The sequence below is a fragment of the Balaenoptera ricei genome, chromosome 8 (assembly GCF_028023285.1).
Source record: "Balaenoptera ricei isolate mBalRic1 chromosome 8, mBalRic1.hap2, whole genome shotgun sequence".
NCBI classification, from domain to species: Eukaryota; Metazoa; Chordata; class Mammalia; order Artiodactyla; family Balaenopteridae; genus Balaenoptera; species Balaenoptera ricei.
The window spans coordinates 111,079,553-111,100,259 of NC_082646.1; the positions used below are offsets into that span (position 1 = coordinate 111,079,553).

General features: G+C 55.0%; 1 protein-coding gene across 2 annotated transcripts in view; it reads left to right on the plus strand.

Moving 5' to 3' along the window:
* CTTN (cortactin) overlaps positions 1 to 7,695 on the plus strand; it is a 34,177-nt gene extending 26,482 nt beyond the window's left edge. For both annotated transcript variants that reach the window (XM_059932277.1, XM_059932278.1), the window contains 5 exons: positions 25 to 164; positions 2,849 to 2,938; positions 4,853 to 4,994; positions 5,806 to 5,877; positions 6,390 to 7,695. In XM_059932277.1, the coding sequence (XP_059788260.1) occupies positions 25 to 164; positions 2,849 to 2,938; positions 4,853 to 4,994; positions 5,806 to 5,877; positions 6,390 to 6,526 (581 nt within the window). In that variant the 3' untranslated portion in view covers positions 6,527 to 7,695. The remainder of the gene's footprint in view (positions 1 to 24; positions 165 to 2,848; positions 2,939 to 4,852; positions 4,995 to 5,805; positions 5,878 to 6,389) is intronic.
* Positions 7,696 to 20,707: the final 13,012 nt, after the last annotated feature.

The following is a 20,707-nucleotide window of genomic DNA, read 5'->3' on the forward strand; positions in this document are numbered from 1 at the left end:
AGTAAATCTCTCCTTCCTCTTTAGTGAGCAGCAAGACCAGCAACATCAGAGCTAACTTTGAGAACCTGGCGAAGGAGAAGGAGCCCGAGGACGGGCGGAAGGCGGAGGCAGAGTGGGCGCAGAGGACGGCGAAGGGGCAGGAGGCGGCGCGGAGGCAGCTGGACGTGAGTGCGGGCGGCGCCCGGGCTCCCCTCCCGCGCGCGGGGGCCGTGTGTCCGGCTCATTCCTGCGTCTGCTGCAGAAAACTATCAGTAGGAAGCGTTTTGAACTCGCGCCGAAGGCTGTGCTCTCAGGAACTTGGCTTTCAGCCGCACAGACGATCCCGTCTCTTGTCACCAGATACGAGACAGTCGACCCTCCCCGGCTCCAGCCGTGCTGCCCCAGCGCTGGGCGACTGCGGGCCTGTCCTCCCCCGTCAGGCTGGCGGCCCCCATGCCCTTGGCCAAGCCCCCGTCCGCACGTCTCCCCCGCAGCCTGTTCCCAGCCGTCACCCTCGGGAACCCGCTGTCTGCTTGGGTGGCAGGTTGAGGGCACAGAAGGGATCCCTGTGAAGAAGGCCGTCTGCTGGCTCTTGGAGCTCTTGCTCCTGGAGCTCGGGTCTGCAGGTTCTTCTGGGATTCTTCACAAACTGTCTTTCCGCTGGAGAGGGTGGCAGTGGGAGCTGTGAGGAGGGAGCAGGAGGGTGGGGACTTGCTCCTTCCTAAACTCGCGTAGATGGGCTGACGGCTGACGGCTCGGGTCCCGCCGCGTCACCTGCCAACCGGGCGGCCTGACGCAAGCCAGTGCACCGTCCCGCGGCCCACGTTCTTGCCCGTGAAACGGGTGTGGAGTCGCCACGACTCGGGTGGCCAAGAAGTAGAATCGGAAATAACGCATGTGTTGTTCTTATAGACTGTAAAGCTCTATTTAAACCTAAGGGCGTTTCCTCCCCACATCAGTCTGAAGACCCCGTCAAGGGAGAGTGAGTGGTTGAGGCAGTTAGCATGCAACGGGCAGGAAACGCTGGGCGCTGGAGCCGGGAATTAAATAAGCCCTGATAAAACGTTTTTATCACCCGTGGTGAAGTCGGGATGATAGCAAACGTGTCTGATTATCACGTACCGTTCCTTAATTGCCAGAAACTTTAAAGCTGTCTCTCCTTTCAGTTTTTAGTTACGCGCTTGTAAGTTTTTCTTTGTTGCAGACACACACACGCACACCAGGAGGCATTTTTTCCGATAACTTGGTCTCGTTTTCACGTAACGCCTTCCTCGTTTTATGGCTCGGAATTTGACCCCTGCAGTCGCAAAGCTGCAGAAGGGTTGGAGGGCTTGAGAAGGAGGCTCTCGGTCGCTGTTGTCCAGCCCCTTGGCCTTTGAGGTTCTCTCGCCGTCCCTTCCGCCGTGTTGTCCCTCGCCGGGTCCAGCCCCTGCCAGCTCTCCCCGCCCGCCTGTCCCCTGAGTGACTCCCATCGATCGGCATGGTGCCGCTCGCACCAGAGCCCTCTGGGTTGTGAGGCGCTCTCCCGGGGCAGGACACGGCCCGCACGCGTCCGAGTGCTCTGGCAGGCGGGGCGGCCACAGATGCTCGCCCCGCACATCTCGGGAGCGAGCGTGCCCCCGAGAAGGAACGTCTGTTCCCCGCCAGATCGGGGTGTGGCCGGGTGGAGGGGGGCTGTCACGGATCCTCGTGCCGCTGCGTGGCGGGCGGCAGGCCCGGCTCTCCAGAAGCCCACGCTCAGCCCGGCCTAGGCACGGCCCCTTCAGGGAGTCATGCTGCCCCGGGGATTTAACTCGTGGGCAAGCTGCCAGCGCCGTGAGGACTCGTGACCGTCCTGCTGGGGCGGGTCAGGCAAAGCCACACTGGGGTCCAGAGCTGCGTGGTCTCCGGAGGGGTTGGTTTCCACAGGGCAGTCCCACCGACGCCCGTCAGGCTGAGCCCTGTCGGGTGGGCTGGCAGAGCAGCTGGGGAGCGGGTGGGGGCGGCGCAGCTCCTGCTTCTGCTGCGACTTCCCTCCCCGGGCCGTCAGGTTCTTTGGTCGGTGGCGTGGAGGAAGTCCACCTGACAGGCGTCAGCACTGGTTTCCTGGGGCCGCGTCAAGTCCCGCCCCGCGCCGTGGCTTAGGGCAGCGCAAGGTTACCACCTCACAGGCTGGAGGCCGGGGGGCCTGGGAGGGGTTACAGGGCTGGTTGCTTCTGGAGGCTGCAGAGAGGAATCGTGTCCTTGCCTTTTTCAGCTTCTAGAACCTGCCCCCGCCCCCGCCTTGGCTTGTGGCCCCTTCCAAGCTCTGCTTTCACTGTCTGCCTCCCGCTTGTAAGGACCTGTGATGACACCGGGCCCACCTGGGTAATCCAGGGTCACCTCCTGCCTTGGGTCCTTACCTTGGTCACGTCTGCAGCCTCTTGCCCTGTAAGGTCACACGTTCACAGGACCCTGGGGGTTGGGACGTCCGCATCTGTCCACCGCTGTCCATCCTCTGCCCTCCCCAAGATTCACGTCCGTCCTACGTGCAAATTCCCTTCACTCCGTTGGAAGGTCCCCGGAGGTCTCAGTCCGTTACAGCCTCAGCTCAGAGCCCAGGTGGCGGCCTCCGGATCAGGTGTGCGGGGGCACTGCCGCCTCTGGCTGGATCCGTCAGCCCTGGGGGCAGGACTGCGTGGGCCACCGGGCGTGTCTTGAGAAGACTTGACCGCGTGACCTCGGCTGCAGGGCAGACGCGCCCTTGACGTCTCTGCGCTGCGTCTCTGCTCCGCGTTGCTGCTTCTTCCTCCGGCAGCGGCAGCGAGCGCGCCTCGTGCTTGGGTGCGACTGAGGGGAGGCCTGGTGGAGGCCTGGTGACGCGCTGACTGCCGCTGTCTCTGCATTCCAGGAGCAAGCCCGGGCCCAGAAGCCCACGCCCCCCGCGTCGCCCACGCCCCAGCCGACCCAGGAGAGGCCGCCTTCGAGCCCCGTCTGCGAGGTTGGTGCTTTTATCTGCTTTGCCCGTGAGTCTGACGCCGCGCGGAGACGCCCTTCCCAGCTCAGCTCCCCGTGGACGGGGGTCCCTCCCTGTGCTGCGCGGCGCCCGGAGGGCAGCCCTCCTGAGCGCGGGGCCTCTCGCCTCCTCGGTTTCCCCGCCGGCCTTCTCACCCGCCCGCCGGCCCCGCTGCGCTCTCCTGAGCCAGCCTCCAAGGGTCAGCCGGTGCGGGTCTTTCCCTCACCCACTCCCTGCTGCCCTCGACTCGGACCACACTCCCTTCCAGGACCCTCGTCCCCACCCGGCCGCCGCCTCTCGGCTCTCTTCCCTTGGCCTCTCTCGAGCACCGTGTTCCTGGAGACTCTGTCCTCGGCCCTTCCTCCTCAGTCTTCAGTCCCAGGACCTGCTCCTTTGACCCCTGGGTCACTGAGCCGCCTGCCCCCCTTCCCATGGCCCCATGGCGGGGTCTCCACAGGCTCTGGGGGCCCCCCTCCCAGAGCAGCTCGGCCCCTGCCGTCCACACCCACACCCACACCCGGCCCAGCCCGAGTCCCCTCTGTCCCGTTCACTCACCTGTCTTCCCTCACCTGGACGTCACCACTTAGAGCTCACTGAGTCACAAGGGGCTGAAACTGACTCAACTCGGCTGAGGCCCAAAGGGGCTGAGGGTGCGGGAGCACCGTGGGCGGGCCTGGGCTTCAGGGTGGTCTGTAGGCTCGCCCCTCTGCCTGGCGGGTGTGGCGGGTGTGGCGGGTGCAGTCTTAGGATCTGGAATCCCGTGGAAAGGGGGCCCCTGTGCATCCGCCCATCGGGGCCCACTGCTGGGCCCGTCACTAGCAGTTGGTCCTTGGAGGAGGCTGGAATGACACGTTGTCCTGGGCGGGGCAGGGAATCCTGCCCGAACCACATGACGGGGGAGGGGTGGGCGTGGGCGGAGGGGCTGCTGAGGGAAGATAGGAGGTTAGGGCGTTGCTGGCGGCCCTGTGCAGTGTCCCCGCAGTGACCTCGGGGTGACGGCCCAACCGCTGAGCGGCTCTGCGCGACCCCGCAGCACATGTGGCTCCTCACCCTCCCGTCTGGTCCCCTCGCCTCCAGGGGCACTTGCCAGTAGGAGTCCGTCACTCCCTTGTTTAGCCCTGGAGTGGCGCCAGGTGCCTGGCCCTGGTGGAGCCCCGCCCTGTGGCCTCTGGAGTAGCACTCCCGGCCTGCCGCACCCCTCTGTCACCCTCTGTGGGAAGCTGAGGCCTGACCACCGGCTCTCCCCTGGGCTCTCTGTGTGCGCCTTCCTTTCCTGACCCGCGAGGGTGCCCTCAGGTGGACCCCGGTCGGAAACGCTGGTTGAAGCCGCCGTTGGTGGTGGATGGTTGGGAACTGGGGTCGCGGCTCAGGTGGCTGTCAGCAGAGCACTTTTGATGTCCTCTTGCGTGCGACTTGTTGGTCCCTCCCCTGCCTCACCTCCACGGAGGGTTCCGTGAGGATGGAACCCGCCACCCGCGGGCTCAGCTGCCCTAGCCGGCGGGATGGGCTGATGGCGCGGAGCTGCTGGCAGAGGCCCGGGAGGGCTGGGCGCCCTCGGGGGCTTTGGGAGGCCTCGGAGGTCTGGGACCCAGAGAGGAAACGGGCCAGACCTGCCCCAGGAAAGTGGGGCGCTCGCGGCCGGCAGGTGTTTGGTGACGGCAGGACTCAGGGTGTCGGGGGTGTGAGGACGGGCTTGTGAGGGGGAGCCTGGCCCTCTCGGCGCTGCGGGACACGTTAGGACCCAGGCGTCCGCGGGGTGTGAGCAGGTGACGCCGCCCCATCCCCGTGTCTGTCTCGTCTCAGCCGGGGCTGAGAGTGGTCCGCGTGTCTCTCTTGGCCGTGTGGCCGTGGTCGTGACCCGGCGCGGGCCACGGGAACTGTCTCCTGGACTCTCCCCAGGCCGCGGCTCCGTTGCAGGCCGAGCCGAGCTACACCGGTGAGCCCGAGCCGGCGTACAGCACGGAGGCCACCGAGTACCAGGAGGCCTACGCCCCGGAGGCCGTCTACGAAAGCACGGAGGCCCCGGGCCACTACCAAGCAGGTACGCGGGTCTCCCGCATTGCGCCCCCCTCTGCTTCTGGCCCCCTGCTGACTGACCTGCCCCACCTCTGTCAGGCTTGCGGGGCTCCTCTCCTCCTGCTGCGGGCCCCGGACCCCGGGGGGCTTGGCCTGGCCTCCCGGGGGGTTCCAGGAGATCCCTGCTTGTGCTGAGGGCGCTGAGAGGGGTGGGCGTGGAGGAAGGGGCTTCTGCTGCTGTTGTATCAGGGTAGAAGCTCGTGAGGTCTTCCAGGAAGCCAGAGTACGTTGAGGTCTCTGAAGAGGGAGATTTCTGCGCACTCTGAAAATGTCATAGATGGATGAACACTCAAATTGGTCTTTGATTTCTAGAGATGAGGTTTCCTTTAATGTGTTTGGACAGATTTAACACAAGTCCGTTCTCCCACTTGGAGTGACATGAAAATCAGTATCAGAACCTACACCAGGGCAGGGCCCTCACCTTCCCTGAGCACAGCGTGAGGTGTGATCAGCTGTCTCCTGCTTGCCATTCATTTATTCGTGATATGACCTTTCCTGAAAATAGAGCTAAATCTTTAAAGTGTAAAACATGACACCCTGAAAACGGTCAGTGCCTCTATCGAGAGAATGACGCGGGGCTTCGCTCCTTGGGGCCGGGTCCTCCCCTTGGCGGAAGGTGCCCGACGGCCCACGGTGCGTCCTCCCGATTCACGCTCGGCACCCCTGCCACATTCTCTCCTGACTGGCTCCTCCACCCGGACCTTAGGAAGGGGCATCTGACGGGAGTGAGAGTGCAGCTCTGCTTCCTTCTCAGACCCTGTTCTGGTTTATTCTAGAGGAGGGTCCCTACGATGAATATGAGAATGACCTTGGAATCACAGCCATTGCCCTCTACGACTACCAAGCTGGTGAGAAGCGCCCCGAGGGCCGGAAATGGTGGTGGCGGGGCTTCCAGTGGTTCGTCTCTTCAAAATCTGACTCTCAGAGCGTTATTTACAATTTTTAAAAAGAATTTATTTTGAAACAATTTCAAGGTTATAGAACAGTTGCAGATACAGTGCAAGGAATTCCTGTATCTCCCTCAGCCACACTTCATCTGCTCTGGGTTAGGGTTTTGTTTGAAGGGCTCCGCCCTGTCTCTGTATCCGCCCCTGTGCGTGCAAAGCCCCCTTCATAGAGTAGGGGAGACAGCGAACCCTCCACCCCCAAGGAGCCTCTGCCCCCAGGACCCTGCACCCCCAGGACCCTGCACCCCCAGGACCCTGCACCCACATCGAGCCTACCCCCGCAGAACCCTGCGCTCCCGTGGAGCCTCAGTGGGAGGCCGCCAGCTCGAGGGCTGCTGGAGGGTTTTCCTCTGGTGGCTGAGCAGGGAACGCTGAGTGTGACCGCTGCTCTCTCTCTGTGCCCTCCTCCCTAGCGGGCGATGATGAGATCTCCTTCGACCCTGACGACATCATCACCAACATCGAGATGATTGACGATGGCTGGTGGCGCGGGCTGTGCAAGGGCAGGTATGGGCTCTTCCCCGCCAACTACGTCGAGCTGCGGCAGTAGGTAGCTGGCCACGCCCTTGCCGTAGCTGGCCACGCCCTCGCTGTCTGTGGCCACGCCTGCCTTCTGGTGTTTTCTTCAGGGTGCCGAGGGGAGTATGCATACTGCTTTTATATTTAATACTTTTGCCGATGCTTTTGAAAATGTTTACGCCACAGAACTTGCTAATATATTGTAATCATGCTCCTTGGAGGACTCGGTGATTGTTTTTATGCATTTAAGGTTTTTTTTTTTTTTTTTTTTTTTTTTTTTTTTTTGCCAAATCAACTGTTGCCTGGAGCCACTTCGGGGACCTTTGGTCCTGAGTGCGAGTTGTCCCTGCCCGCCTCTCGCCCTCCGCTCCAACAAGGTGGGGGCAGGAGTCCCCGCCCAGGGTTTTGGAGGAAGAGGGAGGGCCTGATAGGAAGTTAGAATTGTGGGCAATCGCTGGAAAGTACGGGAGCTGTCCGCTCGGTCGGAAAAGCCTCTCGCGCTGTGAAATCCCACAGTATTTGCTGGGTTTCAGCAAAGACCCCGCCTTTCTCCGCGTCTCCCTCCTCGTCTTGTCCTCGTTCTCTCGCCTCCCGCGATGCCGGGCCTCCAGGAGGGCTGCTGGGCCCCTGCCCCCGGCCCCCCGCTGCAGTGTCACCAGTCCCTTAGAGACTGTCCTCCCGCTGTCCCCAACCCCGGGCAGCTGGCCTGTGTCCGCCCTGTGGGGAAACAGCCACTGCTGGTGGAAGGCAGGTCCCTTCCCCGTGGTGAACCGCAGAAACGCTTCCCGTCAAGGAGGCCGTGCTCTTTTTGCCAAAATATCATGTTAAGTGACAGCAAAATTTGATGGATTGACTTGGCTGAGAATGTGAGGTGAGCAAGAGGGAGCGCTGTGGCCCAAGACGCTCCCGTGGCCGCCGCGGGGAGCCCGTCCCCCGGGAGGGACCGGGAGGCCCCTCAGCTCAGCTCCCGCACGTGGTCGGGGCAGTGTCCTCCCGGGGGACCATGTGGAAGTGTCTGGTGTTGGGACGCCAGTGACCATGAGGTACACGTTTTCTTTCCTGAAGTGCATTTGCTTTACCACGATTAGGTCGGGTTTTATATGCAATTCTTGTATCTAAATTTCTGTAGCACACCTCATAGGTATGATTTTTTTAAATTAAATATTCAAAATAAACTTTTTTTGATCCACTTGCTGCTGATTCGGTCTGCATTTGGTCGCTTCATTCTACAGTGGGGGACGGCTTTGCTGTCACCACCCAGCGAGGTGAAGCCTTGTATTTATCAGCTCTGGGCCAACTAGCTTCCCTTTTGAAGAGGCACGCTCCTTAAAAGGTATTTTTTAGGAGATGAAATGTTTTAACTCTCGAATTATCAATTATTTGTGCAAGGATTCCAAGCAAGACGGAAAATGCTGTGTTTAAAACTCATTTCTGAATTACAGTTTTCAAAATAGATCGCGAAATGGTTACAGCGTAGCCAAAGGTATCGTTTTCCTCGGGGCGCAGCCGTCGTGTCCAGGAGACGGTGGCGCCGAGCGGAGGATGGGCAGGCTCGGGTGGCGGGGGGAGAGGGGTCGCAGCCGCCAGGTCGGCCGAGAAGCACCGGAGGTCGTGGGCGGCAGCAGAGGAGCGTCAGGACTGACACACCCAGGTCGCCCCGCTGAGCGGTGGCCCGCTCGCAGTTGTACAGGTGCCTGCTTTGGAGCCTCCGACGGTGAGGGGTGGGGCGTGCTGCGTGCTAACCCGGCTCGCCGGTTTCCAAGGCGGTAGGCAGGGCTCCCCTTGCAGGCGGCTCGTGTGGCGGAACGAGAGCTTCGAAGCTTCTGGAAGATGTGCTCTCCCCAGCCCCCTCTCGAGGACCTTGGCCTGGCGGGCTGCCTAGACCCTCAGGCAGGTGTGGTGGTGACCTTTTGTTTTCAAGCTAAAACTGGAGGACTGTTACAGTGGCGCTCTCTGAAAATTCAGGAATTTGGAAGTTGGCCCTGGCTGCCCCCCATCGTGTTCCTGACTCCCTGGGTCTGGTGGGAGCTGACCTGGGTCACCTGGGCTCTCCTGGGAGCTGGGGGCCTGAGTGCCTGGGCTCATTTCCTTCCCACCAGACCCCCCTGTGGAACCTTCTCGTGGTGCTGAGTTGTCCCATTGAGCCCCTTCAAGCCTGGAGGTAGCACCATTGCCCCCTGGACACTCGTGCTGCCCCTTGGCCAGCTCTGCTTACGGGACCCGAGCCTGAGAGGCCCCTTCCCCCACGGCAATGTGTAGGGCCCGATGGGAGGCCCCAGTGCTGGGAGTCGGGCTGCCCTGCCTGCAGCTGCCTGCGGGGGACGCCACTCCTGAAGAAACGGGGCAGGGAGGTTTCCCCACGGCGGGGTGAGGGCAGAACGTGACAAAGGCAGGTGCAGGAAGGCCCCGCTGGCCCAGCGTCTGCCCAGCCTGTCTCTGCCTGTGACTACGTCTGGCCGTGTCTGCGTGACGTGTCTGTGTGTGTCCTGCTGACCGCAGAGCCTGGCGGGCAGGTGGGGCCTCTCGGGGAAGGATGCCCTGTTCTGATGCTCTGCGCCCCGGACCTGCCGCGTGGAGCGTGCACCTGCTTCACTTTACGCTCCGATTTCTTCATCTGAAGAAGGGATTAAAAACGACGTCCTCTTTTCTCCCAGGCAGGGGCTTCAGGACTCATTCTCCGTGCTTGAATTTGGAGTGTTTTGCCAGGATACACCTTAAGGATCTGATGGGTAGAGTGTATGCGCATCTTACCAATAAGACATAACAATACGTTTTAGGAATTTGTTTTTCCTGAAACATTAGGAGGCCCTAATCTTATCCTCTCAGACCCAGGTTTCAAATTCTGTTTTGGTTTTTTTTTTTCCCAATATCCCTTTGGATATTTCTTCTGACCTGTCTGTTCTACCCTGGGAAGACAAACTCTGCATCTGTGATTGTTAAAATGACAAATGGAAGGGAATGTAGGCAAATAGAAATAGGTTGGCTGAGAAGCATCTTTTTTCCTACCCACTATCAGAGTTACAATATTGCTTTTTCCGTGATGTTCAAAACCATCTGGGACAGTTCAGTTGTCGTTTGTGAGCTGTAGAGATTTCCCGCTAACATCCGCCATCTCTAGATTAATGTCAGTATTTTCTCTGTTGATTAAACCTCCTATTAGAAACAGAAACACTGGGCTTCCCTGGTGGCGCAGTGGTTAAGAATCTGCCTGCCAATGCAGGGGACACGGGTTTGAGCACTGGTCTGGGAAGATCCCACATGCCGCGGAGCAGCTAAGCCCATGAGCCACAACTACTGAGCCTGCGTGCCACAACTACTGAAGCCTGCAGGCCTAGAGCCCGTGCTCCAAGAGAAGCCACCTCAATGAGAAGCCCGCGCACCGCAACAAAGAGTAGCCCCGCTCACCGCGACTAAAGAAAGCCCGTGTGCAGCAACAAAGACGCAACGCAGCGAAAAATAAATAAATAAAATAAATAACTTTCAAAAAAACCCAAAGAAATGGAAACACCGCCTCCCGAGTGGGCTGTGTGAGGAGCTGCGTGTGAACGTCTCTGTAGGCCTGATAACCCTCGGGTGGACAGAATAGTGACCTCCCAAAGATGTCCACGTGCCAGTCCCGGGAGCCTGTGACTGTGTCACCCTACATGGCAAAGGGCAAGTAAGGTCTCTAATCAGCTGGCCTTGGTTTGGGGTTACCCGATGGGTGCCATGTAATCCCAAGGGTGCTTAAGAGTGGAAGAGGGAGACAGAAGGGGGATCAGAGTGATGGCCTGTAAAAGGACTCGACCCACCGTTGCTGGTTTGGGAGGTGGGGGGAGGGGCCACGAGCCAAGGACTGGGGGCGCCTCTAGAAGCCGGAAAAGGCAAGGGAACAAGTTCATCCCAGGAGCCTCCTGCAGCCACGAGCCCCGCCCTCACCTTGATCTTAGCCCAGAGAGACCCCCGCTGGATGCTGACCTATGGAACTGTAGGGTCATAGACTTCTGTTCTGGGCCAGTAGGTTTGGGGTCATTCGTGACAGCTGCCACGGGGAGCTAATCTCCCGTCCTTAGGCTGTTTTTGAAGAGCAGGGTCCCTGTTTTCCCTCTCCTCCCCCACGAGGCCGATATCAGGTTCCCAGAAGATGCTGGATCAATGATCTGCAGCTGATGTAGTGATTGAGCGAGTGACCCAAGCTGCCGTGGTGTGAGTGTTGAGAAGTGGCTTCAAATCAGAGTCGTTCCCCTCGGCCAGTGTTCCTCGTAGGTGAGGCCCTGATCCCATGCCCATTCACAGCCAGTTCCCATTCCCTTGTTTCTCCTTTCTATAGTCTGGAATATGGGTGTGATGGCTGGCGTTCTGCCAGCTGTTTTGGACTATGAGGCACTTTGAAGGTCCCCTCTGAGGATGGCAGAGCAGAAACAGAGCTTGGGTTCATGATGACATCATGGAGCTGCCACACTAGTCTTGCCTGCTTCAGTACTTTTTTTTTTTTTTTTTTAATGAGGCAGAGAAATAAACTGTAAAATAAAGAATGATGCCCACCATCCAGTTCTACAAGGATCAAATCATTAGTCACTGCAGCTGCTGATGGACAGTGCACCCTGAGAGGAATTCAGGATGAAGAAAAGGACAAGGCTCTCTGTACTTTGGAAAGACAGGCCCCTTAGATAGATAGATATCTCAGAAGAATTTTAATGAACCCAGATTCTTGCATCTTCCCATTCACAGAAAACACACACACACACACACACACACACACACACACACACACAAAAATTATTAACTGAGATGGATACCTGTTGCTCGTGACTAGCAGTGACCTTTTGTTTTTTTATTTTTATTTAAAAAATGTTTTTTGGCTGCACCACGTGGCTTGAGGGATCTTAGTTCCCTGACCAGGGATCGAACCTGGGCCCCTGGCAGTGAAAGTGCTGGGTCCTATCCACTGGACCGCCAGGGAAGTCCCAACAGTGACCTTTTATTGAGATGTATGCTTGACTGCACATGTTCTGTAGCCGGCCATATACAGACTGGCGCTTCCCCCTTCCTCTCAGAGCAGATAGTCAGAGCTATCTGAGAGGTGGTCTCCAGTTCAGGTTCAGTTCAGTAAGAACCTGAGTAAAACTCAACTCACAGCTCAGGTGTGTGTGGTTTTTTTTTTTAACTTGATAAAACTTATTCCATCTAAACCATTGTTATTTTCAGTATCCGTTGTAACCGCAGACACAATTCCCAATTGATTCACTGGGTTGATGAGTAGGAAGTTTCCCTGTAAATAGGTTTGCTGTAGCTTACACAAGAGAGCATGTTTCTTCGTATTTTTGCCAAATATGAGTATTGTAAAAATTTTAAATCTCTGACAATCTAGTAAGTGAAAACATTTTTTTTGTTGTTGCTTGTGTTTAATTTTACTTCCAGTGAATGGCTCCCTTTTTTCTTCCTTTTCTCCTTTGTTTGCTTCCTTTCTTAAAAATACACAAATGATTCTCTACAAGCTCATGGGAAATTCAAACAAGGACTTTCAATTCTGGAAATATTTGGGACTAGACATTATGAAAACCCTCTTGCCATAAAACACCAAGAGTGTTAGATAAATTTTAACAAGCATCTTGTTAATGCAGAGTCCAGCCTGTAAGAAGGTAAAGAACATCTTTAGGGGTGAAACAGCAGAGGAAGCAGGCACACAGAACAGAAAGCTAGCCCTGACATCCCGATTACCACGAGGTCATCGATGCGAGGTCATCGATGCGTCAGTACCTGCACCTAGAGCCTGGGGGGTTGCTAGGCACATGGGGCAGGAGATGAGGCTTTAGGTCCAGCAAGGTGTGCTGCTGGAACAGAGGACGTGAGTAGGGCTTGGGTCCCTAAGGGGACATTGCCTCAAGGAAAGGGTGGCTGCGTTTGTGAAAATCTGCCCACTGGCAAAGAGAGATCCTGACATCACTCGTTTGTCTAGTCCTCATTTCTGGGTGGGGGAAGAGGTTGTGTGGTATTTGGTGGAGATTTTGCCTAAAGGAGATGAATGATTGTGGGAAGGAGCTGGAAAGGGCAAGCTTGGGCAGGATCCTGTAAGGGGCGTGGATAGAATAGAGAAGGGGAGGAGGTTTAGCAAGACATTTCCTCAAACTGACCACTAGATGGTGCCAATAACTCCATACAGCTTGGTTGCCCTCTCTGAGCAAAGCAGTGATGTATTTCCTACTATAGTTGTACCGCAGTATCCCGGGGAGGGGGGAGGGTGCTTCCGGGACCCCCACGGACACCAAAATCTGTGGATGCTCCAGGCCCTTATGTAAAATGGCCTAGTATTTGCAAATAATCCATACACATTCTCCCATACACTTTAAATCTCTGTAGATTACGTATAATACCTAATGCAATGTCAGTACTATGTAGATAGTTGCTGGGTGCATGGAAAATTCAAGCTTTGCATTTTGGAGCTTTCTGGGATTTTTTTCCCCCACATACTTTCAATCTGTGGTTGGTTGAATCTGAGGAGACAGAACCCATGAATATGGAGGGCTGACTGACTATATATTCTTGCCTTTTGCATAAGAATTGGTGACGTAGAGATAAAAGACAGCCTCAATAAATCCATAGAAAGCAGACTAGTGGTTGCCAGGGGCTGGGGGACGACGAGGAGCGGGGAGTGACTGCTAACGGGCATGGGGTTTCCTTTTGGGGTGATGAAGATTTTTTTTTAAATTTTTAATTTAATTTATTTATTTTTGGCTGCACTGGGTCTTCGTTGCTGCATGCAGGCTTTCTCTTGTTGCGGCGAGCGGGGGCTACTCTTTGTTGTGGTGCACGGGCTTCTCATTGCAGTGGCTTCTCTTGTTGCGGAGCACAGGCTCTAGGTGTGCGGGCTCAGTAGTTGTGGCACGCGGGCTCTAGAGCGCAGGCTCAGTAGTTGTGGCGCACGGGCTTAGTTGCTCCGTGGCATATGGGATCTTCCCAGACCAGGGCTCGAACCCGTGTCCCCTGCATTGGCAGGCGGATTCTTAACCACTGCGCCACCAGGGAAGTCCCGACGAAGATGTTCTGACAGTAGATAGAGGTGGTGGTTACACTACACTGTGAGTGTAGTAAATGCCATTGAGTTGTACACTAAAATGATGAATGGTGTTAAAAAAGGAGAGAGAGAGAGGGAGAGAGATAGAGTCTCAGTCCTGAAGTTTGTCGGTGTGGGGACAGACAGACAATCCTGATACGTGTGAAAAACACAGGAGCCCTGGGCATCCAGAGGATGGCAGGCAGATGGAGTCAGGGAAAGATTCTGGGATGAGGTCGGGCTTGGGCTGCATCTTAGAGATGCAGGGTGCTCTGGGCAGAAGGGTCAGCAGGGCAGAGACTGTGTGAACAGGGCTTCAGTATTGCTGAAACCTCAGGCCCTCATGGAGAATGGTGAACACTGAAGGCGGAGACCCAGGCAGGGCCGGATCAAAAAGGGCTTCGTGTTTGCTGGGAGGATCCTTCAGGCACCGGACATCACATGATACTTAACTTCTCAGCACCAAAGTCCTTACAGATGAATGCCACAAAGAAAAGTAAATTTTTTGGTATTTTTTTTGTTTTTTTTTTTTTAAACTTTTATTTTATATTGGAGTATAATTGATTTACAATGTTGTGTTAGTTTCAGGTGTACAGTAGAGTGAATCAGTTATACGTATACATATATCCACTCTTTTTCAGATTCTCTTCCCATATAGGTTATTACAGAATATTGAGTAGGGTTCCTAAATTTTTGGAATTTAACCCTATTTTGGGGTTACCTTTTTCCATGTGTAATCTCAGAAAAAAAGCCCTCATATTTAAATTACTGAAAACGGACTTCCCTGGTGTTGCAGTGGTTAGGAATCCGCCTGCCATTGCAGGGGACACGGGTTTGAGCCCTGGTCCGGGAAGATGTCACATACATGCCGCGGAGCAGCTAAGCCCGTGTGCCACAACTACTGAGCCTGCGCTCTAGAGCCTGCGAGCCACAACGACTGAGCCTGTGAGTCACAACTACTGAAGCCTGCATGCCTAGAGCCCGTGCTCCACAACAAGAGAAGCCACTGCAATGAGAAGCCCACGCACCACACTGAAGAGTAGCCTCCACTCGCCACAACTAGAGAAAGCCTGCGTGCAGCAACGAAGACCCAATGCAGCCAAAAATAAATAAACAAACAAATAAATTTATAAAAAAATCTTGCTGGGACTTTTGATAGAAAATATGTTAAACCTAGCAACCTAAATGTCCATCAACAGAGGAATGGATGAAGAAGATGTGATACACACACACACACACACGAATATTACTCAGCCATAAAAAGGAATGAAATTGTGTCATTTGCAGAGAAGTGGATGGACCTAGAGACTGTCATACAGAGTGAAGTAAGTCAGAAAAACAAATATCGTATATTAACATATATGTGGAATCTAGAAAAACGATATAGATGATGTTATTTTTATGGCTGAGTAGTGTTCCACTGTATATCTGTACCACATTTTTTTTAATCCATTCTGTAGATGCTTTTTATTACATTGAGGAAGTTGATTCCTCCTGTTGCCTCTTCTTACATCCTTTTACCCTGCCGCTTTATGATAGTATTGACTGAAATATTTTCTCTAGTCCTGCCTTCATCTGTCAGTTGTGCAGTGATGTTTTCAGAGCCAGTCTCCGAGATGGCTTCCAGTGGTCCTCGCCCCCTAGTGCCACGTCCTTGTGCAGCCCCCTCCCACATAGAATCGGGCTGACCTGCATAACGATAGGGTACTGTGAAAATGGCAGAGTGTCCCTTCCAAACATAAGGCCTTGGAAACACTGAAGTTTCTGCCTTGCTCTCTTAGATCATTTGCTCTGAGAGAAGCCAACAGCACCCTGTCATAAGGAAGTTCAGACAGCCCTTTGGAGAGGGCAAGGTGGTAAGGAACTGAGGCCTCCCGCTGTGTGAGTGTCACCTTGGAAACGAATCCTCCATCCCCAGCCAGTCCTGATCAAGACCAGGGCTGAAACCTCACGAGAGACCCTGAACTAGAACCACCCAGCTGACCTGTTCCCCATTCCTTACCTTGAGAAACAGTGTGAGATTCTCAATGGGTTTTTTAAATATATATATATTTTAAAATTTTTAGTGAAATATAGTTGATTTACATGCATTAGTTTCAGGTGTACAGCAAAGTGATTCAGTTATATATATACATGTATATTAAATATACACATATGTTTTATATATATACATATATATGTATTCATTTTTTAGATTCTTTTCCATTGTAGTTTAGGTCCTTGTTGGTTATCTGTTTTACATAGTGTGTATATGTTGATCCCAAACTCCTAATTCATTCCCTGCCCCCCAAGATAATCAGTGTTTACTGCAGCTTTCACTAAATTTTGGTGTATCTTCTAAGGCATGTATGTTACTTATGTTTGAATTTCTCATTTGAATCCAGCAAAAAATGGGCCTGTCCTCCCTCTTGGAGAATGTTGCTATGCTGACGGGCATGCGCTGATACCATCCGGGAGGGGCCAGCGTTTTCAGATATTAATCAGAATGTATAAGATGCCCTTTAACCCCACAGTTCTCCCTCTAAGGCGTTATCACGGGTGTGCTCACACGTGCGCACTACGGAGATGACCTAAGTTTCCCTGCACAGGGGCCGTCTGACGCAGTGTGGCACATCTGTGTAGGGCAACGGTCAGCAACCAAAGAATGGACACCGCAGTCCTGTGGAGGCAGGGAGGGGGAGCCGCCCCCTCCGAGCGCTCGCCTGGCACACTCACACGTGCACATGGCTGGTTCCAGCAGCACCGTCTTTTAAATTTTTTAAATAAACTTTAAATTTTGGAATAATTTTAGATTTACAGAAAGGTGGTAAATAAAAATGGAGAATGCCTGTGTACTCTCTTAACAATTTCCTTCAAAATTAACCTCTTACTTAGCCACGGTCCATTTATTAAAGCTAAGAAATTCGCATTCGTGCCACACTATTGCCGAAATGACAGACTTTATTTGGAGTTCATAAGTTCCTCCCTAGGGACTTCCCCGGTGGTCCGGTGGTTAGGGACTTCGCCTTCCAATGCAGGGGGTGTGGGTTCGATCCCTGGTTGGGGAGCTAAGATCCCACATGCCTCGTGGCCAAAAAACCAAAACATATAACAGAAGCAATATTGTAACAAACTTAATAAAGACTTAAAAAAAGAATTCCTCCATAAACATCCTTTTTCTGTTCTACGGTCCACTCTGGGATCCCGCATTACGTTTAGAAAAGCATTTTTTTCCCTTCAAAACCAGATTTTATTGAGCTATACTTTGCCTACCATGTAATTCACTTATTTAGAGTGTACAATTCCATAGCTTTTAGTGCAGTCACAGTGTTACGGAAATGTCACAATTATATAATTCCAGACCATTTTCCTCACCTCCCAAAAAACCCTGTATTATTATCAGTGACACCCCATTCCTCCCCTGCCCCAGGAGCCAGTAATCTACTTTTTGTCTCTATGATCTGCCTGTTCTGGACATTTCATGTAAATGGAATCATACAATATGTGGTCATTTGTGACTGGTTTCTTTCACTGAGCATAATGTTGAAAAGCATTGTTTTTGTTTTGTTTTGTTTTAATTTATTCATTTATTTATTCATTTTTGGCTGCGTTGGGTCTTCGTTGCTGCGCGCGGGCTTTCTCTAGTTGTAGCGAGTGGGGGCTACTCTTCACTGCGGTGCGCGGGCTTCTCATTGCGGTGGCTTCTCTTTGTTGCGGAGCGTGGGCTCTAGGCACGCGGGCTTCAGTAGCTGTGGCTCGAAGGCTCTAGAGCGCAGGCTCAGTAGTTGTGGCACACGGGCTTAGTTGCTCCGCGGTATGTGGGATCTTCCCAGACCAGGGTTCGAACCCATGTCCCCTGCATTGGCAGGCGGATTCTCAACCACTGCACCACCAGGGAAGCCCGAAAAGCGTTGTTTTTATAGAAAAAAAAAAAGGAAATACTCTGTAAGATGGATCAACAAATGAATGGGTAAATAAATTTTGATATATGCGTATAATAAAATACTACTCAGCTGTGACCACAAATGATTTAGAGACGCATCTGTCATCTTAGATGAATCTCAAAAGTCGTATTGGAACAGCTGCAGAGTTCATGAATGCCAATGATCAGGGTACTGTCGCTGGTGACGGCAGTGGGCACAACTGCGTGGTGAGTGAGTGCCGGGCCCTGTTCTCTTTCTTCATAAGGATCGCGGGTTTATCATGCCTGAAGTAGAGACCAATTACATAAGGCTTTAAAATGTGCACAATAATACTACATATTGTTTATGGGCACATGCACAAGCAATAAACATACAAACACATCCATAGAAATGATAAACGCCAAGCTCAGGGCAGTGGTTACCTCTGGGTGGGAGGAAAGGAGGTAGACTCTGGAGGGAGGGTGCAAGGGGCTTGGACACCAAACACCACAGCTACCTGTGGTGTTTGGTGTCTTCATTTGGGTGGGGACCTGGGTGCTCCTTTTTCCCCATCCTTTTGGCGTGCCCAATATATTTCATAATAATTTTAAAAAGAGCAAGACTAGTACCCAGCAGTGTGTAGAGTGAGATATATTGGGGTTTTTAAAATGATTCATACGCATATGCTTCCAGATGTATGCACCCGGCCAGGAAAGAATCACAAGGAATCTTTAATAGGCTTTGGGGTGGGGCCCCAGGTCTGGGGAGCCCAGTGGGGCAGGGAGACATGCCTTTTCCTGATTTGAGTTTTGTACCCCATGTATTTTTACCTCCTGGTTAAATAAATAGTTCAGCCTGTGTGTGTTTATTCCCTTTTGCATTGCCAAAGAATTTCCCATGCAGGACCTCATCTGCCCCCACAAAGGTCCTGGGGCCGCAGTGATTGTCAGCCCACATATTTCAGATGGAAACACTGAGGAGCCCAGAGGTTGCTCGGTTCATTGGTGGTTGGTGCAGGTGGGAAACGGGTGACTGGTTCCCAGATGAGGAGGTCCCACCCTGGATAGTAAACCATGGGTGGGTGGTGGGGTCACCCAGGGCAAAACCACCGGCCCCTCTGCTCAGGGGGATGGAGGCGGCCTCTGGGCATTCGGAGTGGCCGGATGGGCTGCCCTCAGAGGTGTCCCCATGCAGGCTCGGCAAACTGCAGGGCCACGGCCCCTGGGAGAGTCGGGGGGCATGCACTCAGTGCCACACAGCCAAATAGGACACTGTGGCACTTCAGCTGTACCCCGACGCTGCACAGCTGGAGGGTTGCCGGGTAAGTTTATTCTTCAGGGAAGAATACCTCACCACCATTACCACGAAGAGCTGGGGACACTGCAACCCTGTAACAAGGCTTGGGGGAAGGGAAAGCAATATAGTGCAAGCGCATCGTGATTGGAGAAAGGTTAAGGGGATGGGTGTTGAAGAGAGGGAAGGCGATACGTTCGCCTAGGTGCTAAAAGTCTGGCGGCAGGACTGCAGTAATTCTTTCTCCATATACACCCACTGTGGTTGTGAGGCCCTGAAACTCAAAACGACAAATCTATTACGACAATGACCCTCAACGGTGTGCTCCTCCCAATGGAAAAGCGGGGGTCGCACGGCTGTCTGAGCCCCACGACAGAGGAGTCTCCCTGGCCTGGCAGCTGAGAGTGGGCGTGGGGACAGGCGGGGGCGGGGGAACATGGGCCTCGCCGAGGAAAGGGAGCCAGGGTGGAGCTCTCGGTCTCCTCCGCAGCTGCTCTCCCCGCTTCCCCCAGGGCTGGCTCCTGGAGAACACTTGTAGCTCCCAAGTCCCACTGCGCCTAGGAAGGCCAAGACGCCCACGTCTCCAGAGCCGAGGTTCCAGGTGGGCGGGGCCGCCTCGTCCATGGCCCGCCTCCTGGCCTCCGGATTGGTCAGAAGCTGCCCGGCCTACTTCAGGTGGGCTAATCATGGATTCACACCTCTTTGCCAGTCATGATTGGTCTCCATGGGGCACGTGCCCCTCTGTCCTTTATTGGCAGTCGTGATTGGTCCACGGGGGCACGTGCGCCGCGGTCCTTTTTTTTGCCAGTCGTGATTGGTTCACAGGAGGCACGTGGCCCGCGGGCCCAGCGTTCTCTGCGCTTTGCTCAAGCGTCCGCCTAAGGGAAGAGCGGAGGACCTCGACGCTAGGCTGCGGGTCTGCTGGGTCCACTGGCTCCTCTGGGTCCGCCGGGGCCTTGGGGCACCGGTGCAGGCCCTGGGGATGGCGGCTGGGGTGGCACAGGCGTCCCGGGCTGGAGGCGGTTCCGACATCGGCCGTGCCCAGGGCGGGCGGGGTGGAGGCGGCCGACGAGATGGCGCGCGAAGCCCCTCGATGGCCCGGCCGGTCCCTGTGACCCCTCTGCACTCCGTTTTCCGGCCCATTTCCACCTGGAGCCTGGCAGCGGCTCCCGGGGCTACCTGGGGCCCCGAAGGAGGGCGCAGGCCCCGCCAACCGCGGGCGCCTTTGTGGTCCACGGAGCAGCTCTGCGCCAGCGGACGGCAGAACGGGCGCCTTCTTCCAGAAGCTGGGAATTGAGGTTAGTTAGCCACACGCCCGGTTCTGGGAGAATCACTGCGCTCCCAGCCCCGGCCCTGGGGTATTCCGTCCCCCCAGCCACCCCCCGAGTTCCCCCATGGTGCTGGTGCTTTCCACCTGCCTGGTGCGGCCCATCCTGTGTGAAAGGCCCGTGGCGGGCGAGGGAGAGGGCAGGAGGCGATTGAGCCCGGGCATCGGCCCAGCGCCGTCTGCTTAGCCGCCGGTGAGGGATTTGGGAAGCGCCTCTCTCCCCACCTGGTGACCCACCGCCTCCCTGGGGAGGAGCTGCCACCCCCTCCGCCTGGGAACGGCTCTGATTTCTGCCCCAGCAGCCGCTACTGGGGCAGGACCTGGGAGGCATATCGCTCTAGATAGAGGAGGTGCCTGGTTTCACGGGGTGGCGGGGCCGCAGACGGTTAGGACGCGGGCTGCAGAAACATGGATGGGCCGGGGGAGGATTCCCAGTAACTTTCCCGGCCAGGGGTCAAGAAGGGTCAGTACAGGGGCAGGCAGTGCTCGGGAGGAGTCCCTGGAGGCACTAGGGAAGTCTCTGTCTTTCCCAGGTCTCTGAGGACCAGATGGAAGCTTCAGGAGCCGGAGTGGCTGCAGGATGGCTGCGGTGGGCCCGAGGCTTGAGCGGCAACTAGGGGCCCCTGGAAGAAGGCCTGTGCAGACATTGCCTTTGCCAGGGAGACAGCGGGGCATGAG